Source organism: Calcarisporiella thermophila (genome assembly GCF_041956535.1).
Source record: "Calcarisporiella thermophila strain CBS 279.70 unplaced genomic scaffold VTP21scaffold_2, whole genome shotgun sequence".
Classification (NCBI taxonomy): domain Eukaryota; kingdom Fungi; phylum Calcarisporiellomycota; class Calcarisporiellomycetes; order Calcarisporiellales; family Calcarisporiellaceae; genus Calcarisporiella; species Calcarisporiella thermophila.
The window spans coordinates 274,576-295,316 of record NW_027192192.1 but is presented as its reverse complement, the minus strand read 5'-3'; the positions used below and the strand labels follow the sequence as shown (position 1 = coordinate 295,316).

Here is a 20,741-nt window from a genome sequence, read left to right as displayed (position 1 = left end):
ACTCAATATGGAGTGTCTCTTCGCTCTCACAGGCAAAGATTTCGTCCTTGTCGCCTCCGATACTTCGGCAGCCCGCAGCATTACTGTGATGAAGTCCAATGAGGATAAAACTCGCCCATTAACCGATCATGCGATCATGGCATTTGCAGGGGAGCCAGGAGATGCTGTCCAATTTGCCGAGTATGTTCAGAAGAATCTTAAACTCTATGCGCTTCGCAATGGCATCGAGCCCAATCCTAAAGCAGTGGCCTCCTACACACGACGCGAAATGGCAGACAGCTTACGTAGTCGGGTAATAATAATAAAAATGGCGTGCGGCGATGGGGTTGGATAGAAAACTAATTTTCTTTTCCCTCCAATTATATTACAGAACGCCTACCATGTCAATCTTCTTATTGGCGGCTACGATCCCCGCGACCAGACAGCCCATCTCTACTGGCTTGATTACCTCGCTTCATCCGCCAAAGTTCCTTTCGCTGCACACGGATACGGCGCATACTATCTGCTCTCGCTAATGGATCGGTATCATCGCCCAGATATCACTTTGGAGGAGGGCAAAGCGATCTTGCGCAAATGTGTTGAGGAGCTGCGACGACGTTTCATTATTAATCTCCCAGCCTTCTCCGTAAAACTGGTAGATGCGGAGGGGATCAAGGAAGTGCAGCTCTGAGAATGAGAAGGTGGATGGTTTGGATTGGACAAGTACAGTGTGTATTTTCTTTTTTTTTTATATATTTTCTTTTCGCCTTTACATTTTCTTTTTCTTTTCCTTTTGATTTTTCTGGTTGGTTAATTTTAAGCATTGATAAAAGATATATATAAAAGCTTTCCTTCTATTAAACACACATTTCTATTGCACAAAAGTTCCGCTTACTTCTTCAGCTTCTCCGTCATTTCAGGCACGGCCTGGAACAGATCAGCAACCAGTCCGTAGTCAGCCACCTGGAAGATGGGTGCCTCCGGATCCTTGTTGATGGCGACAATGGTCTTGCTGTCCTTCATACCGGCAAGATGTTGGATGGCTCCAGAGATACCTAAGTTGGAACATACGGGGGATGGTTAGCACAAGAGGTACGGGAGAAAAGGGTTCATCCAGAGAGATCACACGACAACTCACCAACAGCAATGTACAGCTCTGGGGCGACGATTTTGCCAGTCTGTCCAACTTGCAGGGAGTTGTCCACAAAACCAGCATCCACGGCCGCTCGCGAAGCGCCGACCGCAGCGCCCATGGTGTCGGCGAGCTCGTAGAGCATCTTGAAGTTTTCGCCATTCTTCATCCCGCGTCCTCCACTAATGACGCGAGATGCAGTGCCGAGATCGGGGCGGTCACTCTTGACGACTTCCTCGCCGAGGAATTCGGAGAGCTTGGGCACAGCTGTTTCGGGGGCCGGCTCAGTGGGCGCCGCTTGGTCAGAGGTCTGGGCAGCGGGGAACGCGGTAGAGCGAACAGTGATAATTTTAACCGGGTCTTTGGATTTGACGGTAGCAATGGCATTACCTATTGCAAGAAACATCGAGTAAGATACACCACATCAGCACCACTCAACACCAGGTGTGCTCCTACCAGCATAGATCGGACGCACGAAAACATCCCCCTCTTCACCCTCCAATCCAATCACATCGGACACAGCACTCACATCGAGCAGAGCCGCTACACGAGGCAACACATTCTTTCCAAATGCCGAGTGTGCGCCCACCACCCAACCTGCGCCCTCTTTTTTCTGGCATTCGACCACGAGAGGGGCCAAGTTCTCCGCCAGCCCATGGTCATAGGCCTCGTTCTGCGCAACCAATACCTTGGAGATGCCGGAGAGTTTGGATACTTTGGTGGCGATGTCAGAGGGATTGGATCCAGCAACCAGGGCGGTTACCGGCTTAGACAAACGAGTGGCAAAAGAGAGAGCGTTGAGTGACGAGGGCGCGATTTCGTTGTCTTTATGTTCGATAACGAGCAAGGTGGAGCCGCTGCTCGAAGCATAACCTCGCATCGCCTGAGGTTCATCAGAGTGGGAACAAATGCATAATCTATCAATGGATGGCATCCATGTGGAGAATCAAACACTGATTATACCTGGAACACCAGCCGAGACCTCAATGCAGGCTGCGATTTAATTGCTTGAATTCCGCGGAGAAACACCATGACTGAATATGAACGCTTGAGCTGGAAGAGAAGGATTGCTTTGAAGAGAAACACGCGACAAAGTAAGGAGCGAGCATGGGAAATATCGGGAAAAAAATTAAGCCACCAGACCACGTTCTCTCATCTTAATGATTCTGAAATTCATTTCGATGCTTGCACAGCGAAAAGCTGATCGGTGCTTGCAGCAGCGACTAGATTGTAGCTTCGCCAACTCAGAAGCTTCCATACCTTAAAGCCTAATATATAAATTCAATGATTCCCACCTGGCCTGCTAATACTCCCGAATGTGGCCCATTATTCTCCACGCCTCACTGATCTGTTTGAACACCCAATGCGATTCAAATACCAATCATTCTCCAACTTATTATTTGAACTGTCATGCTTGCTGGATGACAGCCTCTTTTTCAGCGCTTTTATTTACCGTTGAATCAGGCTGACGCTAGAAACTAGTATGAGAATCTGGAACTTACGTTTTGGATACAAACTGTATAAAATTTACCTTCTGCAAGTCTCGTCCGATTCTGGCCTGTAAATTTTAAGTCGAGAGCTTAACCAGATGTTTCCCACACGGAATCCCCTTGGAACCCAAGCGAGCGGTGCAATGGCTTATTCTTTTGCCGAATATCACAATATAGAAAAATGCACGACTTTGTTTGGCTTGTTCGATTGACTCTAATAAAAGGACCTTCTGTAGAGCAGACTGGTAATAGCCAGGGCTGATCGTCTGAGTTAACCACTGGAATTTCCTCGAAATACCTGTAGTGCAGCTTGATCCCAACCACCATCTAGGCTAGGCCATAGTCTTCTAGCCTGTGGCCATGGATATTTGTGAGACTACATTCTACTGCCATAATTTTTGCGCTTATGTATTGGAGTTTATATATATATATAAATATACACGAATTCAGATGTATTAAGAGCCATAACGAGCTAGAGATAATTAAAAAAAGCTTGGTAAAAAAAAGCTACTAGAAGACCAGTATGCTACTCTTGCCCTAACACATTTCTGTTGATGAATTGGGCCACCTTCTCCGCCCCACGATTGATGGTGGTAAATTTCCATGGAGGAAAATCTTCCATGAGGGGAAAGTCGTGGATTCGTGGCTCATGCCAAAATTCAACCTCAACTCCATCTCGCTTAAATTTCTCAACCAATGCCTGAATATCGTCGTAAAGTCCTTCGAGTTCACCCGCAATGACAAAATTAGGAGGCAGTCCTCGAGTGGATTTGGCATGTAATGGGGATACTCTTGGATCGGTATACAGCGCCTTGCTCTCTAAGATCAGATCTCGACATTCGGAAATCTTGGAGTAGGTGATATAGTCATAGCGATCGTTGTGTTTAAGTGAAGGCCCTTCAAGTGCCATGCTGCACCAAGGAGAGACGGTGATTAAACCTCCGGGCATGGGAAGGGAGCCGGGCGTTCCATTGTTAATATCCTCATTGAGTTTGAGACAGAGGGAGAGGGCAAGATTTCCACCTGCGCTGTCACCCGCTATCGATGCGAAAACAATAAATTCACCTGGACAAGGTCACCCATTCAGAAACCAAATAAGGACGTACCTGGAACAATATGCCGTGCCGAGATGCCTTTATCCACTAGTAGATATCGGTAGGCGGCTAGAGCCTGGTTCAATTGAGTGGGGAATTTCTTTTCGGGGGCCAGTGAATATTCTGGGCAGAGCACGGCCGTCCGCTTCCCCGTTACTTGGCGTATTTTCTCAATCCACTTATGATATGCGGGTAGCCACATGAGGGGATACCCAAACACGTAACCGCCACCTGTCTCCGAGATTCAGGTTAGCTCTACATATCAATACATATATATGGGAGGCGAGGCCTCGAGCTCCAATCCGGAAATTACCATGGAAAAAGAGAACCACCAGCTCTGGATCCCTCGTGTCGTGCTTCTCCTTCACCCAGTATCCCTTAAAGCCCTTCTCTACCACGGGCTCGATTCTATTCTTCCCTCGGACGCCGGTAAGCGCATTAACGCAGGTTTTGAACACCTTAAAGAGCCCCCGCATGTTAGGGAGATAGTGCTTGAAGAAGACTTTGAATAGGGTTACAATAAGGGCGTCGATGTACATGCGCTTTCCATCGTGAATCCCGACCATGTATTGCAGCGAGACGATGGCCCCCCTTAGAGCTGTGAAAGGAGGTAATAGAGTTAGCACCGCGGAGAGGCGGCCACCGCGGGTAACGAGGTTGAACATGTGGGTATATCACCTGCTTCTGTCACCCCTTTGATTTCGGAGAAGATCCTCTGTGGAGAGAAGTATTCGAAATCAGTATAGACATAATGGAATAAGCTTCGATAGGACTATGCCACGAACCAAGATGTAATTGATCAAGCTGAGCTTTGAACGAGCCATGGTGTCCACTCCGGTTGGATTATAGCAAATACGGCTATATCAAAGAGAAAGTGAAAAAATGTGGAGAAGAAAGAAAAATGAAATAAAATTGAACAAGCAACACGTGAAACTTCCGAGGGTGTAGCCCGCAAGGTGGCTTGTCCATTTATATGTTGATAACCTTTTGCGGCAGGCCAATTGGAGATTGTGTAACACCAACAAAACAACTTTCCAAATCGATAGAACAGAGATTGGTTTGACCTTCAAGAAAGGCAGAGATGAAGCCGAATATCTAGCACAAAGACATTCTGTGATAGTCCCGACCCTCAACGGTGGACTTGTGTGAAGCTCTTTACCGTCGCTTACCGCATTTAGTGCAAGTGTGGTTATGATTTTTTAAGTTCGACCTTTTACATTATAAGACTCTTAATGATTCAAGTTCCCAAGAGCAAAAAGGCAATTTAATTGATCCCAAAATCAAACGAGATATCGGCAAAATGCTCCCCCTTAGGATACAACATGTTAGAGAGCACTTGGTCATCGCTGAGCTGCTTTCAAATCAAAGTCTCGGTTTATTAACCATATTTTGGTGTAGTCCCTTCTAAACTTTTCTTGTCACACAACCATCCACTGAGGGTATTAGCTTGCACCATGAAGTTATACTCATTTTCAAGATCAATTCCAAATTGGTCAAGCTATTCTTAGGAGCCAGAGTAGAATATATCCCTTAAAAGCATGTAGGGATTGGGGTTTCGCGTCGACCTATTCCCGCCGATCGTCTGCAGAGAGTTATTGAAGCATTACTGTTTCGATAAAGGATACCAACTTGTGGCCACGACTCCACTGCTGGCTGTAAAATCCGCCATGAAAAATAACCAGCATGACTAGTTCATGACCACCTCCTGACTGAATATTGCTGAACTGGGAAGGTATAAGGCCAATTATATATATATTCATAATATGAAGGGAGTGAATTGGCCCTATACAAAATGGCAAATAGAGACGCGATAATATTATTATCGCGTCTCTATTTGCCATTTTGTATACAGACATAGATACAGATACGCCAACGTGGAAAATGGGGTCATATGGGCCGCGGGGTAAATCGGATCGCCAAGGAGAGAGACAGCAGCCCCCGCGGGGGACAATGGGAAAAAAGCCTTGCACTGGGAAGCTTCCGTACCTTCTTCCTAGAAACGGTCCCTGAATTAGATTGGTGGCTGGAGGTCCCTAGCTGATAAACTTTGGGATTTCATATGCTTCCTGGGGAATCTCCGCTACTGTAATAAAAGCGGTATATACTCCCATCTTGTTGCCCATTGCCTCCTTAGCTGAATTGGATAGTGCATTGAACCCGCTGCCATGAAAAGTGTGATTGCGAGTTGCACTACAGAATTGTTTCTAGTATGTTTTTTTTTCCAAAAATGACTCGTTTGATTCCACTGATATTGGGTACTAAAATGCGCCATAATGAACCATAGGATCTCGTTCTTGGGCTGCGATGCCTTGCTTGGTCGGGTAAATATTAACTGCTTGGCTTTTGCTAGCAATGTTATTGTTAATACGGAAGAGCTCTCATTAATCCACAGTATATGAAATGTCCATCACGGTCGTAAAATATGCGCTCCGACTTCATGACGGCCGACAGACTTTCGGCGATGCATTTGTGGCCGCGTTCCTAAGAAATTTTTTCTATGCACCGCGCAATGTTTCACGCTTTTTGCTAAACACTTCTTCCGCTTGCTGCAATTTGCTGTCCGGCGTGGACCAGAGTCAGTGGGTGCAAAGTGTGAATATCAAACCTGGGTTCAAAGGATACTGGATCCAGAAGCCTGAGGAGAAGGGTGAGGAGCCCGACCTCGTTATTCTCTATTTCCATGGTAAGACTTCATGGGAGGAGGAGGGGGGGGGGTGAGGAGAAGCATCTCGATAATTGACTTCTCTTTGTAATTTAGGGGGTGGCTATTTTTTCGGGTATGCGCTCATGTATCTGCCTACGCACGTTAGGTGGATCAACAAAATAAGCAAGCTAACGGGAAAGCGAGTCGCAATTTTCTGTCCAGAATACTCGTTGGCCCCCGAGAACAAGTTCCCCACCCAGCCAGAGGAGGCCTTAGCCTCCTACCGGTACCTGCTGAAGGAGAGAGGCATCCCGGCCAAGAGTATTGTTCTCGGTAAATAATCCGTGCCGTTATTTTCGATGGGGGAAGATGATTGCATTGATCTCCTCTGGTTCTAACGGGCCTGCATAACGCATAGCTGGCGACAGTGCGGGAGGCAATATGGCCCTCGTCTTAGGAACGCAACTCTTGAAAGCGAAGGATGATCAGGAGCCGGGCAGTCTCCCTCTACCGGGAGGCTCCATTCTCATCTCCCCTTGGTGTAGAATGACTCCACCCGACCTGTGGTCCAATCGGTTCGCCAAGTATGACTATTTGGACATCAGAGCGGCGAAAGTGTGTCGTGTCCGATATCTTGGTGAGAATCCGGCCATTTCCCTCGAGGATCCGAGAGTTTCACCCGTTTTTGCCAAATCCCTGCGCGGTTTCCCCCCCTGTTTTATTTCCTGTGGTGGACTTGAGGTGATGTACGACGAGATAAAGGACCTTGAGAAGCGAATGAAGGAAGACGGGGTCGTTTTCAGTATGTGGGAAGAACCAAGGATCCATATCTTCGCTATTTTGCCGGATCTCTCTCTCCACCACTATGCCACCATCGACCAAGGAGCGGAGAAAATTGCACGGTTTTTGAGAGAGAATGTACTATCTTAATTTTGCCTGCTCCAGTATACCCTTCAAGTTCTTATTGGTGTTTTATCCTCGTGTTTTCCCCTATTCACTGCTGCCTTCTATTTATATGCTTCTAACCGCCCCACTCTCGATTTTCATCCCCAAACCCCTCAAAAAGAAAAATAATAAAAAGTCATCGAAGAGAGTAAGCTGCTTTGATGGCAGCAGAGTTTTTTTTCCCGAGGGATAAAATGAAAAAGAGGCTATATCACTAGGAGGTCCAAGAATGAGTGTGCCCAACTTTTACAGCGGTCACTGTGGCTGTTGTGATAGGCAGCTATCCAATGAGTGTATACTTATGGCTATGTCTTAACATCCAAGTTTGTCCATCATCGTGGTATATACGATAGAATGACGACGCCAGGGTAGAATGCATCCTTAAAATAATGCGAGTGCTGAAGTTTTATCTCAACATATCAGCCCCTTTCTTCTGCAGGGTTAGATTAGCATTGCTGTCTCATTGAAGGATATCACTTAGCGGTCATGACCTCACAGTTGGCTGTAAAAACCGCAACGAAAAATAACTTCATAACTAATCTATGGCCACCTCTCGCTTGAATATTCCTATACTGGGATATTTCGGCTCCATTTTCCTAAAGATGGCCTCTAGATTTAGATTGGTGGCTGACGGAAATACAGCCGACCGCAAAAACATAGTCACAGATGAATATCCTTTGTTAAAATTAAATATTTCAGTAGCTCCTTTCTAGGGAACACTGAAAATATGCTGAGAAAAATCTACAGCTCCTACACTATTTTCAGAGGTATATATCACCCTGACTTAAAGAAAGAAACCTGGTTCACCGGGGTACTGAATTTGGAAAAAGTGCATATCTATATTTTGCTGGTTTTTTTTTTTTGGATTAAGATACCATTTTGATGATTGAATGCTCTTAGTTCATTTTCTTAGCAGAGTTTTGATTACTCTCCATATTCGAGACAACTTTTTTTGTCGTTTACTTTTTGCAGACTGAAAACGCAGAATTCTATCTGGAATTCTTTGTGAAGTTTTGCTGCAAAATTGAGTGTAAAATCCGTTTTAAGGATGAAATCGCAGGTGTTACGGGGGCAATAATTACGAAATACCAAAGGGGTAGTGGAAGGTCAAATAGGTTAAACAAAAATAGGCGCAAGCAAAAAACCAAGTCTTATTAGGTATCTATCTTTCGACAAGAAAAGCGAGACAATACGGGATCTAACACTTTCCACTAAAGATGGCCGTAAACTAGATTACGATTTCACCGGCCGGTCGCTTATCCAGGTTCAAAGCTTATTTCACAGGCGTACAAAAAAATGGTCGGAAACATAAAAAGAACTTGATATAAAAAGCACAAAAAATTGTCGAGAAAGTCAACAAAAACATGCGAATACCCATTGTTTTTCACATATGCTTAAAGCAGAGCAGCTGCTTACAGTAGTGATCATACAGCTTTACATTATAATAATAGGATTAGCTATTATAATTCGCCGTTTATATAGACCCTTACCACAATACGAACCTATACAGTAAGACACTCACGATCGCAGCGATACTTTTGAATCTTGCAGTCTGTGTGTGGACACAGCATGTTCCAGCACGTCAACTGACTCCCGAGCAACGTCAGCAGGCGGGGTGCATAGCCAGCAAATATGCACCACCGCACGCGAAGGTCTCGAATAAGTGCGTAGGATCTGGTGTCGTAGCCGCGGGGTGTGTAGCATGCTTCGTACCTGGGTATTGTGAAGCTAAAGCCGCTATGGCCGCTGCGTTCTGCGTGGAGACAGTGCGTGATTTATTCAACAACTGTATGAACAGTTGTGACGCACGTAAGGTCAAGAGATCTGTAAGCGAGCATGCGAAAAACCAGTTGGCCAAACGTGGTGACGGCTGGTGCGCAGATAACTCACTTGGATGTTGCGCGGTGGCGTGCGACAAAAGTAAGAGCAGAAACTTAAGCAATGCCTGCTGTAACCGGATCGGCGTAAGATGGTCATCTTTTGGGAACACGTGTGACGGCATCAGGAATCAGAGCGATGAGCTAGGCGCTTTCACTGCATGCTGCATAGAACACGGTGGAAAACTAGGCAAGAAACACTGTACTGTTTACAGGAAGTAACAACAGTCAGTGTGTTCACCGCGTCCCCAGTCACGGCTGTCACTTATCTTTTTTTTTCTACCTTTTTTTTCCAATTAGACAGCTACACCACTATTAATAAATAATTACACAAAAATTATATGAAAAGTTATATGAATCCATGATTTGTGATTATGCTTTTGCTGTCGGCTGTAATTTACGTCATCCCGAGGTGTTTCGGTCAATAATTGACCGAAACACCCAGGGATTTCATATGCTTCCCGAGGAATCTCTGCAATTGAAATAAAAGCGGGGAAACATTCAGCATGTTGTCCATCACATCCTAAGCTGAATTGTATAGTATATTGAACCAACTACCATGAATAGTTTGATTGTGAGTTGTACTACAAAACTCATTATTGTTTCATTTTTTTAAGAAATACACCCGCGAATTAGCGGACATTGGGTAGAATACTACTAACATGCGCAATAATAGGATCTCGCTATTGGGTTGAAATGTCTTGCTTGGTCGGGTAATGAATGGCTGCTTGACTTTTGCTAGTAATGTTATTGTTAATACGGAAGAGCTCTCATTCACCTACAGCATTTGAAATGACGCTCACGATCGTAAAATACGCGCTTCGACTTCATGACGGCCGACAGACTTTCGGCGATGCATTTTTGGCCGCGTTCCTAAGAAACCTTTTCTACGCACCCCACCATGTCTCACGCTTTTTGCTGAACATTTCTTCTGCTGGCGGCAATCTGCTGTCCGGCGTGGACCAGAGTCAGTGGGTGCAAAGTGTGAATATCAAACCTGGGTTCAAAGGATACTGGATCCAGAAGCCTGAGGAGAAGGGTGAGGAGCCCGACCTCGTTATTCTCTATTTCCATGGTAAGACTTCATGGGAGGAGGAGGGGGAGGGGGTGAGGAGCAGCATCTCGATAATTGACTTCTCTTTGTAATTTAGGGGGTGGCTATTTTTTCGGGTATGCGCTCATGTATCTGCCTACGCACGTTAGGTGGATCAACAAAATAAGCAAGCTAACGGGAAAGCGGGTCGCAATTTTCTGTCCAGAATACTCGTTGGCCCCCGAGAACAAGTTCCCCACCCAGCCAGAGGAGGCCTTAGCCTCCTACCGGTACCTGCTGAAGGAGAGAGGCATCCCAGCCAAGAGCATTGTTCTCGGTAAATAATCCGTGCCGTTATTTTCGATGGGGGAAGATGATTGCATTGATCTCCTCTGGTTCTAACGGGCCTGCATTACGCATAGCTGGCGACAGTGCGGGAGGCAATATGGCCCTCGTCTTAGGAACGCAACTCTTGAAAGCGAAGGATGATCAGGAGCAGGGCAGTCTCCCTCTGCCGGGAGGCTCCATTCTCATCTCCCCTTGGTGTAGAATGACTCCACCCGACCTGTGGTCCAATCGGTTCGCCAGATACGATTACTTGAACCGTGATGCATCGATAAGGTGTAGTAACCGTTATCTCGGCAAGAATCCGGCCATTTCCCTCGAGGATCCGAGGGCTTCACCCCTCTATGCTAAATCTCTGCGCGGCTTTCCCCCTTGCTTTATTTGCTTGGGTGGACTTGAGGTGCTGTATGACGAGATAAAGGAGCTTGAGAAGCGCTTGAAGGAAGAAGGAGTCGTGGTCAGTATGTGGGAGGAGCCGAGGATCCACATCTTCCCCCTTTTGCCGGATTTCTCTCTCCAGCATAATGCCACCATCGACCAAGGAGCAGAGAGAATTGCAAGGTTTTTGAAAGAGAATATACTGTCTTAATTTTGCATGCTTCAATAGACCCTCTAAGCTCTTATTTGATATTGTATTTATAATGCCTCTCTTGTTTCTCACTGATGTATTCTACCCCTCTAACTCAACTGGTCTCAGCTCTCATCCCCAAGCCCCTCGTGACGAACAGCAATATAAAAGTGATAAACCACTTTGATGGCCGCAGCGTTTTTCCTGAGTGATAAAATGGAATATTCGACCTTGACAATGGCGATAGCCAGCCATCAAATGAATATATGCTATTTGATGATATTTTTTAACACCCAAATTTTTCACCACTGAGGCACATAGGATGGAAAGGCGAAGCCATATGCGGTCGAGAAATTTATGCACTTGCAGGATACAATCAAAGTGTGAAAGATAAATGGCTCTCTTTAAGCCATTTGCTTCGATTCACAAGCTGAATTTGAGGGTCCTCCCCTGGGATGCACTTATTACTTACAATATGAAACACGTCCAGTCGATCGCTGGTGCGGACGTGCAAAAAAGAATAAAGAGGTAATAAATAAATAAATAGAAAAATAAGGGCAGAATCACTGTAGAGTAAAGAAAAAAATGCTAAGGATAAGAACTCGGTCAGAGTAATGTCAATAAGTGTACAGGTTTCTCATGAATGCTCCGTGGCTCGCGCGTTGTCGTTTCCGCGCTAAGGATCAATGTACACGGTCTCGGTGCATATCGACGCCACGGACTGGGCGCAGCTATCAATAGATGGAGAGGGATCAGTCGGGGTTGGGATATTGGGAGAGCTCATGCAGTGATGGATTCAAGGATTCTCACTCATTCCCCTTGTACACTCTCACGAGGAGGTGATAATAGCCGCTCCGACGCATGGATAGATTCGCAAAGTAGAAGTAGGCGCTCTCGCTCTCATCGAGCTCCTGAACGATGTCGGCACAGACACGGCGGTTGCCCACCAGCTGGTGGTCCACAATAGTCCCGTCGGTCGTGGTGGCGAACACGTGGGCGCACAGTGTGCGAACATGCTCCACGATATGCCTGGTTTAATTATTTTCCACAGGGATTGCGCAGAGTTAGCGTTAGAAGAGGATGGGGGGGGGGGGTGAGAAACGGGAGAAGAGGAGAGGAGAGAAGGGAGGGGGGGAGAAGCGGAACCTTTTAATGACGCCTCCTTGCGAGTCCAGAGGGTAGCACTTCACAATAAGCGGTTCTCTTAACTACGATTCATATAGCAACGGGAGTCAGTTCCCGCCGTGGATGTTTTGAATATGGATAGGAAGGAAGCGTACCATGCGGATTGCGGACCAGTGGTCGTTGTCGTATAAGGCAGAGCCCCGGGTTGGTCGCTGGGAGATTTCGAGCGAATACCTAGAAGATTGGAAGAGAGGGTCAGTGAATGGAGCCGGCGAGCTGTGGCGATGGAGATGCCATTAGGACATGACCATGCAATGGAGCACGCACCTGGTCATGGGAGTTGAGCGGGATCGAGGGAGCAAGGAGAGAGGCCAAGCGTACGCGAAGGAGAAAGGAGCAAGCAGGCGGGAGGAGGGAGGGTCGCGTGCGGGGCAGGGAGCCGAGTATAACGAGAAGAAACAATATTACCGCCGGCTTTTTGCCCCTGAAGTCAGCAGAAAGTTAGAGCTAAAATCGAGAATCTAAATGCGGTGTTACCGCGAGCCCCGGGCCAATCCTCGGCCGTTGCGCCACATTCTCTGGGAGAGCGGATCCGACCCTAAGCTCCGAGCTCCTTCATCGACGCTCTCCTTTTCCCACTGGAGTCCTCTGAACCGCCCAGCGCCGTCTCCTTGCAGCTCCCCAGCTGCGGCCAAGCGTTGCAGTCGCCGGGCCTCTATATCTTCCTGTCGCCCTGCTCCTCATGTCCGGCCGCGGTCAGGAGTGCAGTCTATTGCAACGGCGCGCCAATCAAGAACCCTCAGAGACAATGCACAGCATAGCATCAGACTGACCGACCACGCCCTACGACTGAAGACGGAGCTAACTGAGGTCGGTGCCTTGTTGCGTTGCTCTTCACGCCTGCCGGAATCGGATTTTTCTTCAGGAATAGTCATAGCGAAAACGAAAAGAGTTTAGCTTACTCGGCACCCCCTATGGTACGCTCACCACAGCCACTCTGCGGATGATTGGGTTTGGCCCGTTGGTGTTGTTTGATCCGGGGCTCCTTCTCTTGTTGCCAGGGAGTGGCGGTTGGATGCCTGCTGCAATGGGTGACAGCGCCAGGGACATACCGTGGTATTTGGAGTTTGAGAGCGACTACTTGGGCGCAGCTTGGTATTACACTGGCCTTGCGTCAGGCAAGTTCACGAGCACTCCACTCATGCTAGGCTACAAACACGCGCCTGCCATCTCATCTCTCCACTTTTCCCGCCAGAGCGCGGCCGTCATCGATTGCTACGACGTAGAAGAAAGGGACACTGGAAACGACCGGCATAATCCACCGCTGCTTTATCCTCATCCACATCTGGCTTCTTTTTCGTTGCCATCTCTAACAATCTTTTCCTCTGCATTCCGCACTGCTCTCTCTCGTTTCAAGAAAAGAAAACAAGAGAGCACCTGTTAGGAGCCTGGGTGGGTCAAACTCGTTTTTACCAAGTCAACCTTTATTTTTTTTTTTCATTTTTCCTCCAGCGCCTTTACATGATCCAATAAAGGAAGCCACACAAGAAAAAAAAGGGGGGGGGGAACACTATTCACATATCTTACTATTAAGGGGCAAACAGGAACCGCTAGTGTATATGTACAAATCACAGAAAAATGAGAATGGCAATGATTAGTGCGGAGTGAGTATAGACAAGGATGTTTTCTTGAAGTGAAAAGACAACAATATGCAAAGCCTCTATCGAAGCGATCGTCTCCTTCGCGGCTCCAGGACGAGGGTGGTGGCGGGGGTGGACTTGGGGGACGCCATCAACGGTAGCCGGCGCCGCGGCACCTCAACAATAACCCGCCGCTGCTTCAGATTCTCTTGGCACACGTGGTCGCAGAACCATGGGTCGTCGCCGGCCACTACCTCGTCGGTGATCCGGCCCGAGGGGCAGCAGGCCTGATGGAAGGATTTCGGGCACCCTTCGCATCGGACCAGGACATTGCCCTCCCACGACTCCCGTCTATGGCAGATGTAGCAGAACAGCTGTAGCACCGGCCGCTCCCTTTCTTTCACGTTCTCATGCGCAAAGGCGGTCAGGTCCAGCCGCGGCAGCTTGCACACAAAGCCGTAGCCCCGGTAATCGCACCCGTGTTTGTTGCAGAGGGTGCGCTTGCCCCAAGGCCCGGGCCGCCAATTCACGCCTTCCGTGGTGCCGCAATACCGGCACCAGTCGGCGCCCGAAACGGTGAGTTCGGCGTAGAGTCCAGGGAGCTTAGTGGGGCGGGGAGGGACCTGGGGTCGGTCATCCGCCAAAGTCTTTGCATCCGAAGGCAGTGGAGTCTTCTCGCCTTGATTGAACTCGGCTTCGGCCGACCCCTCTTTTGACTCCTCCCTCTTTTGTCCTTCAGGCCCGTCCATCTCCTCCGCCTCCTCTTCTTCCTCATCCACGTCTTCCTCTTCTTCCTCATCCACTTCCTCCTCTTCCTCCTCCTCTTCTCCCTCTCTATCTTCGTTGTCTCCATTGGCCTCCTCATCCTGCTCCTCCACCACTTGTTCTTCCTCCGGATCCGAGTCGAGCAAGGAGAACGCGGTTTGGTCTTCGAGATTGGACAGCCCTAGTTCGAAGCTAAAGGACCGAAGAAGCGGGAGAGAAATAGAGAGAGAGACAATTAGCCACTCGAGACAAGAGATAGAGTTGTACCAGTCAATCGTACTCACCCATACTCATCCTCGCTCTCGCTCAGTGCCCAGCCATTTTCCAGGTCGGTCTTTGCCTCATCAGGCTCCACTCGTCTCCTTTTAATGCTGGTCTCTAAATGGTTGGGCGCCACACGCTTGCCGGACTCCGCCTCAGCTTCCTCCCCCCACATCTCAAACAGCTCCGAGGCGGAGGAGGGCATCAGCGGAGAGAGCACGGGGGTGCTCGCATCGCTCTCCAGCCCCACCTCCTCCTCCTCCTCCTGCGTCACGGAGGGCAACACGTACTCGGGGGTGGTGGTGGCCGGGGGAGGGGTGAAGAACACGTCGTTGAGCAGGTGCAGCTTCTGCGGCGGCTCGAAGGTGATGGTCGAGTTGGAGAGGGTGTCGTGGATGGGATAGGGGGGCTTGAAAGCGCAAGTGGAGAGAAGACCGCTGGGGTCCAGTTGTGCATAGGTGTGGGACAGAGCCCCGTACTGAGGAGGCATGGGGTGGGTGTGGGCGCGGGCCTGAGCGCGGGGCTGCGAGTCACAGAGGGCATCGTGCAACGGGACATACACTGGAGGCCAGCGGGTAGCAGTAGCCATGATTTTTTTTAACAAACGGAAGGCTGTTTTGGGGGATTGAATACAAAATGCTATGAATACAGTGTTGTATATTGCGAGGAAAGTTGAGGAAGGTAGGGGGGGGGGGCAATAGGGGGAAAAGATGAAGGGGGTGGGGGGAAGGTGAACGAGAAATAAAAGCACCAGCGGCACCGCGAGAGAAAAGAAATATGCACAGAACCTGCGAAGTTAATGAATATTTATATATATATATTCGCACATCCTGATCAAGTAAGGACGCATCGGAATATGGCGGTGCGGCATAGCCATAAATTAAAAAAAAGGATGTTTGTTTTAGATAGCGTGTTTTTTGTTTTCTAATTGAAAGGCCTTCCTAATAGGGGCCGGGATCACAAAAGCTAGTGGACACAAGGTTTTTATTTGCTAATTTGCACGCTTGCATAGCGCGAATAGCCCAGAGCCTGTGCTATCAATCCTGTCACCGATCCTGACCCAAAGAGAAAAAATAAATAGGAACAAAACACACCGGTTCATAAGCGAGTTTTCAAGATGAAGAGCATCCCTCCGCGGTGCTCTAGTTCGAATAAGAGCGTCGAGGGCCGACTGGAAACGTAGGGGGGAAAAAAACAAAGCGGGGGCCACCTTTGCTCAATGACCCGGAGGGGAGGGGGTAGGAAGTTGGTTCTGTTGGTAGGGCGACCGCTTTTTTCCAAGGCCAGAGGGCAAAGAAAAAAGCTAGCTCTTCTTCTCTTGGAGCGTCGAATTATTGAATGACAAGCCGAAAGCGGGGTGGTTTCTGTCCCACGTCAATGAGCGATTAACACCGTGGTTGCCTCAGCAGTGGGAATTGGCTCAAAGGGGGGGAGGGAAGGGATTCGGATACCGCGCGCGTGCGAATTCTTGTTACTGCTATTGCGCCGCCAACCAACCTGACTGCGGGGGAATTCTTTCCAGCAAGCACGTCAACCCACACCGGAATTAGAAGTGGGTTCATTTGCATAGATACATCGTTCCATGGGTCGAAATGGCATCGAAAAACTTGTTTATTGGTAGAGACGATGTGTGTGGAACCAGATGGGAAAAAAAAAGGGATTGCGGGCTTTGCCACGGCTTCTAAGCTCAAACACCGCTTTTTCCTAGATCCATCCCCATGGTCGAGCTAGATACAACGTCAGCATCAAACCTTGCTTGCCACGGCTCGCGTAAATAAATCTGCAGCAATCTCGCTGCAAATATGGGCTGCTAAATTAATTGATGTGCGAGGAATATCAACAGCTGCACAGAGAAGCGGCAAGAGAATAGAGATGAAAGGGTCCAGAGGCCAACATGAGTGGCCACGACTGGCAAACGTCTCCAAGAGGAGGAGGGGGAGGGGGAAGGGGAGAGGGAGAATAGGGTTGCGTCCGAAGCAATCCCATGTAAAGCTAAAGCTATTACTAAGCCGCAAAGAGAGGGAGGAGAAAACCCGGTTTGGGCCCAAAATGCACTCGTGCGCTTGGGATGGACTCTAATCGAATTAAGATTGTGTGAAGAAGTTTACGATGCGGCCTCCCAAATAGAATATTAGGTTTGGAAAGTCAAAGTGGGGCCGGGATCTACTCAAGCGTTTGAAGTAGCCGCGTCCCGCCATCGCAAAGGGAGGAAAGGGGAACGATGGAAGGGGCTTTTGTTTTGCACTGCATTTTCAGTCGATTATCGTTTTCGGTTGGAAAGCAATAAAAGAGTTTGTGCTCTTGTGCCAAAAGAGCCCCGAAGCTACCCAAAGCTGCCCTTCTTTTGCGACCCAGTCCACGTCATACACTAAGGGCACGTCGCATCATAAGCCGGGTCATTGGCCTCGCCCCTGCTTGAAACTCTATCCGTGTTTTTCTCTATTTTTCTCCTTCTTCCTCTCCATGCACCGTTTATTACAGCGTTGTTTGGACGCTGCTGCGCCAACTACTGCAAGAGCATGTACCCATTGTTAGGCAGATGCGAGTAAAATTCCGAGGCAAAATCGTAGGACCGAAGGGGGGGGGGGGAGGAAGCGGCTTATGGATTTTTTTGCTTTCGGTCTAAATAATCTTTTTATCTGCTGCTGTTTCCAGTTTTATGAGAGGTTATGTATCCCTGCTACGAAGGAGGCTGGGGATGAGCAACGGCTTCATTTCTCGGCTCTGCAGTATCTCCCCCTTTTTCCCTTCCCCGGATAATTCGTCTCAAAGAGGGAAGATGGCCTATCGGTTTTGTTATTTTTACGCCGCCCGCAGGTTGCTACTCTCTCCCGTCCCCCCCCTCCGTCTGCAGAGTAGGACAGGATTCATTTTCTGCACAACCATCTTGCGGCGTGGGTCAGTTCGTTTCGCCTAATGCATCTCACGAGTTGGGCAGATAAAATGGCAGTAGGCTTTATAAACATGAGAGGAAAGTATGAAAAAAAAATATAACAATACTAATGTAAAATAACAATTCTCGCTAAGCATCCTAAAAATACACACAAGGGTAGATGCCGGAAACAACACACAAGGGGGGGGGGGGGTAAACAACAAGCAAGGGTGGTGCTAAGCCCACCTCTCGTCATGATAAACATAGGAAGAGGGAAGAAACAAAAATAGAGTGTAGGATAGAGTCAGGAGGGAAAAAAAAATGCCAGAATTAGATCCATTCAACTACCATGCGTGCCTATAACCAAGAACGAATGCAAATGGTGCAGTTCACCCGGATGGGTGGATGATTTTTTTCGTATGCAGCGACAAATAATCCCCATGTTTTGGGTATCCACCATGACTCAGTTCACGCCGTCCGTTTTGCAGAGCGTCCGGCGACAAGGGAGGCATCGGGAAATCATAGTCGCCGCCCTCCACGGAACCCTTGGCCGCCTCGTCCTCCTCCTCGCTCTCCGCGCCGAACCCATTTTCCAACCGCCGGCCACGCTTGGCCTCGGCCGCCTTCAGCAGCTCGTACTCCTCCTCCATTTCCGTGAAGCTCGCCTCCATCTGCGCCACCACCTGGTCTTTGATCTCCAACTCTTTTCGCAGATACTCCTCCTCCGAGAGCTTGTCCTGAAACCTTTGCTCAGCTTCGGCGAGTGAGTTCTGGAGGCAGAGATGGCGCTGTTCGAGCTCTTGATACTTTTGCAGCAGCTAGCGTCAAACGAGAGTTTGGGTTAGTGCACTGGGGAGGTGGGGGGGGGGGGAGGGAGCGTATGCGCAGCGTCAAGCGTTCACTCGAAGACTCACCTTTTCATACTTCTCCTCCCATTCCGATGCTTGCTCGTGGTTTTTCTCCAGTTCTCTTGCACGGGAGTCTCTCTTCTCCGTCTTGCATTCGGCTGGGGGCTTTGCCCTCAAATTTTCTCCTACCAACTAAGAAAAAAAGAATCCGTTGAATCCCCGGTCACCCCAAAGAGGCTAGTGAATAAATAAACACACGCACGCACATTCAGACACAAACACACCCACACGCACATACAAATATGTATGCATCTATGTATGTATGCATGTATCTGCGTGACTATTACGTTGCGCTTAGGGGAGGGGTACTTACTTGTCGATGCAAAAACTCCACTTTCTCTGCCAAAAATTGGTATTCTTTCGCCAGTCCTACGTCCTCTTCCTTTTTCAGTCGGCGGATTTCATGGACATTTTCATCGAGTTCTTGTGATAGCAGACGGTTGGATCGCTGGAGCCGCACAATTTGCAGCCGCAGCCTATCCTGCTCTTCCTCCATGGCGTGTTGGGTCGCCGCGATGGCGGTGTCGGCGTCGGCCTTTAGCAGGCGGTTGGTGCGTTGGAGGCGGACGTTCTGGAGGGTCAGCTGCTCGATATGCTGCTCGAGCTGGCGGATTCGGGTGGCATCCTGGCCACTGTGCGGATGTAGGGGCGGGGCGCCGGGGGGCTCTTTTGGCTGAAATGGCGGGGGTTTGGGAATGAGTGGCGGGGAGGGGAAGTGAGGCGAGGGGAAGTGGGCGGGGGGGATATAAATGGGGGGACGGCGATGCTCGCGTGGCTTCATCAAATCAAAATCGACGAGGTCCGCGGCGTCCTCCTCTTCCTCGACGGCTCGTTCCACGGTCGACCGGAGATCCTCTTCTCCCTCCGTGTCTTCCGATATCGTCCTCTCCGACCCGGCGATCCGATAGCTGCCAGCAGTGCCATTGGTCCGTGCCGCTTCATCCTCCTCGCTCTCTCCTTCGGGTATACTCTGACTATCGACAGAGCTAGCGTCGTGAAAGGAATGGGTGGAGTTGAGCCTATAGGGCTAAGTGGACAGCAAACCGAGAGGTTAGGGGTAAAATAAGGGCAAAAGAGGGGGCCATGTTCTGCTGGCGTTGATCTGTACCTTTTCTGTTTTTAGGGGGGAATCACTCATGAGACTGCCGTACGAATTCATTCGCTTTCCGTTCTCCTTGCCCTTCCCCCATTCGAAAATGCCGGAGAGCGGACGAGGATCGGGGCAAATGGAGGATTGGTCGGTGAGATGGGAGGGGCGATAATCGACAGGGGGTGGCGCCGAGAACATCGATGCGGGTCGCAGGGGGGAGGTAAAAGAAGAGATGCCCAGTGGGCTGTCTATTGATGCCTTGCGGTGACTTCCAATAGAAAGGAATCGGCGTTTGCCATTGAGCGACTGGTAGTCCTGGAGAGAAAAGAAAGTAGAGGAATGAAGTGTATTCCATGAGCGATTAGCATGGAAGCAAGGCGAATCCAAGGGAGCATTGGCCCAAGATGCCGCTTACTTTTCTGGAATAGGAGCGATCTATCGATGACCGATCCATAGTCGCCTTCCTGGCTCCTCTTGTGGATGAGCTAGGGGCGAGGGGGGATGGGGAATGAAGGAGCGATGTGGGAGAGAGGTTCAGGCGATCACAGTAGGACGAGATGGGGAGTGGTTGAGAAGCAATGAAACAAAAATGTGGTTGAATTCAGAGTTACATTGAGGACGATAATTTTTCTCCCCTTTCTACTATGAGCTTCGAGGGCCACATTAAGCCTTTCGATTTCGATTGGCCACGGGCCAATACCCCCTTAATGTTTTCGATCTATTGCCGACCCTCAACAGCGCTTCATTATGTTCTAATTTGGCTCCGTTGTCCCTGGCCTATTTTTAACCCTATCCGTCATGGTGTGTTCCTCAAAAGCGTTTCTCCATCGCCTCCCCCTCATGGCGCTGAAATGCTGCCAACCTCTCCGCTCATCCCTAGCGACCAGCATCGCCATCCGCACGCAACCTGCTGTTGCGCATTGACCAGCCCTCCCTGTCTCTTCTAATCGATCCTCTTCCCTTTAATTCTGGT

At 49.0% G+C, this 20,741-nt stretch overlaps 10 protein-coding genes across 10 annotated transcripts; 4 read left to right on the top strand and 6 right to left on the bottom strand.

Moving 5' to 3' along the window:
• Nucleotides 1-7: 7 nt before the first annotated feature.
• On the top strand, nucleotides 8-670 carry VTP21DRAFT_4202 (uncharacterized protein; the record flags this gene model as incomplete). The annotated part of the gene is made up of 2 exons (XM_069394588.1): nucleotides 8-292; nucleotides 371-670. The coding sequence occupies 2 exons, from the start codon at nucleotides 8-10 to the stop codon at nucleotides 668-670; spliced, it is 585 nt and encodes a 194-aa protein (XP_069255810.1).
• A 200-nt stretch (nucleotides 671-870) lies between these two features.
• Nucleotides 871-2,143, bottom strand: VTP21DRAFT_4201 (uncharacterized protein; the record flags this gene model as incomplete). Its single annotated transcript, XM_069394587.1, has 4 exons — nucleotides 871-1,034; nucleotides 1,118-1,501; nucleotides 1,568-1,994; nucleotides 2,075-2,143. The coding sequence occupies 4 exons, from the start codon at nucleotides 2,141-2,143 to the stop codon at nucleotides 871-873; spliced, it is 1,044 nt and encodes a 347-aa protein (XP_069255809.1).
• A 984-nt stretch (nucleotides 2,144-3,127) lies between these two features.
• Nucleotides 3,128-4,519, bottom strand: VTP21DRAFT_4200 (uncharacterized protein; the record flags this gene model as incomplete). The annotated part of the gene is made up of 5 exons (XM_069394586.1): nucleotides 3,128-3,639; nucleotides 3,708-3,926; nucleotides 4,009-4,293; nucleotides 4,374-4,410; nucleotides 4,481-4,519. 5 exons carry the CDS (start codon nucleotides 4,517-4,519, stop codon nucleotides 3,128-3,130), a joined length of 1,092 nt encoding a protein of 363 aa, XP_069255808.1.
• A 1,341-nt stretch (nucleotides 4,520-5,860) lies between these two features.
• VTP21DRAFT_4199 (uncharacterized protein) lies at nucleotides 5,861-7,269 on the top strand (the record flags this gene model as incomplete). The annotated part of the gene is made up of 5 exons (XM_069394583.1): nucleotides 5,861-5,902; nucleotides 5,980-6,016; nucleotides 6,088-6,378; nucleotides 6,454-6,672; nucleotides 6,758-7,269. The coding sequence occupies 5 exons, from the start codon at nucleotides 5,861-5,863 to the stop codon at nucleotides 7,267-7,269; spliced, it is 1,101 nt and encodes a 366-aa protein (XP_069255807.1).
• A 1,618-nt stretch (nucleotides 7,270-8,887) lies between these two features.
• VTP21DRAFT_4198 (uncharacterized protein) lies at nucleotides 8,888-9,286 on the bottom strand (the record flags this gene model as incomplete). Its single annotated transcript, XM_069394582.1, has 1 exon — nucleotides 8,888-9,286. One exon carries the CDS (start codon nucleotides 9,284-9,286, stop codon nucleotides 8,888-8,890), a length of 399 nt encoding a protein of 132 aa, XP_069255806.1.
• A 434-nt stretch (nucleotides 9,287-9,720) lies between these two features.
• Nucleotides 9,721-11,128, top strand: VTP21DRAFT_4197 (uncharacterized protein; the record flags this gene model as incomplete). The annotated part of the gene is made up of 5 exons (XM_069394581.1): nucleotides 9,721-9,735; nucleotides 9,838-9,874; nucleotides 9,946-10,236; nucleotides 10,313-10,531; nucleotides 10,617-11,128. 5 exons carry the CDS (start codon nucleotides 9,721-9,723, stop codon nucleotides 11,126-11,128), a joined length of 1,074 nt encoding a protein of 357 aa, XP_069255805.1.
• Nucleotides 11,129-11,783: 655 nt separating this feature from the next.
• Nucleotides 11,784-12,567, bottom strand: VTP21DRAFT_4196 (uncharacterized protein; the record flags this gene model as incomplete). Its single annotated transcript, XM_069394580.1, has 5 exons — nucleotides 11,784-11,838; nucleotides 11,918-12,136; nucleotides 12,254-12,315; nucleotides 12,388-12,466; nucleotides 12,560-12,567. The coding sequence occupies 5 exons, from the start codon at nucleotides 12,565-12,567 to the stop codon at nucleotides 11,784-11,786; spliced, it is 423 nt and encodes a 140-aa protein (XP_069255804.1).
• A 190-nt stretch (nucleotides 12,568-12,757) lies between these two features.
• VTP21DRAFT_4195 (uncharacterized protein) lies at nucleotides 12,758-13,676 on the top strand (the record flags this gene model as incomplete). The annotated part of the gene is made up of 2 exons (XM_069394579.1): nucleotides 12,758-13,102; nucleotides 13,170-13,676. 2 exons carry the CDS (start codon nucleotides 12,758-12,760, stop codon nucleotides 13,674-13,676), a joined length of 852 nt encoding a protein of 283 aa, XP_069255803.1.
• Nucleotides 13,677-13,952: 276 nt separating this feature from the next.
• VTP21DRAFT_4194 (uncharacterized protein) lies at nucleotides 13,953-15,487 on the bottom strand (the record flags this gene model as incomplete). Its single annotated transcript, XM_069394578.1, has 2 exons — nucleotides 13,953-14,829; nucleotides 14,922-15,487. The coding sequence occupies 2 exons, from the start codon at nucleotides 15,485-15,487 to the stop codon at nucleotides 13,953-13,955; spliced, it is 1,443 nt and encodes a 480-aa protein (XP_069255802.1).
• Nucleotides 15,488-18,159: 2,672 nt separating this feature from the next.
• VTP21DRAFT_4193 (uncharacterized protein) lies at nucleotides 18,160-20,222 on the bottom strand (the record flags this gene model as incomplete). Its single annotated transcript, XM_069394577.1, has 5 exons — nucleotides 18,160-18,588; nucleotides 18,685-18,810; nucleotides 18,992-19,705; nucleotides 19,787-20,083; nucleotides 20,184-20,222. 5 exons carry the CDS (start codon nucleotides 20,220-20,222, stop codon nucleotides 18,160-18,162), a joined length of 1,605 nt encoding a protein of 534 aa, XP_069255801.1.
• Nucleotides 20,223-20,741: the final 519 nt, after the last annotated feature.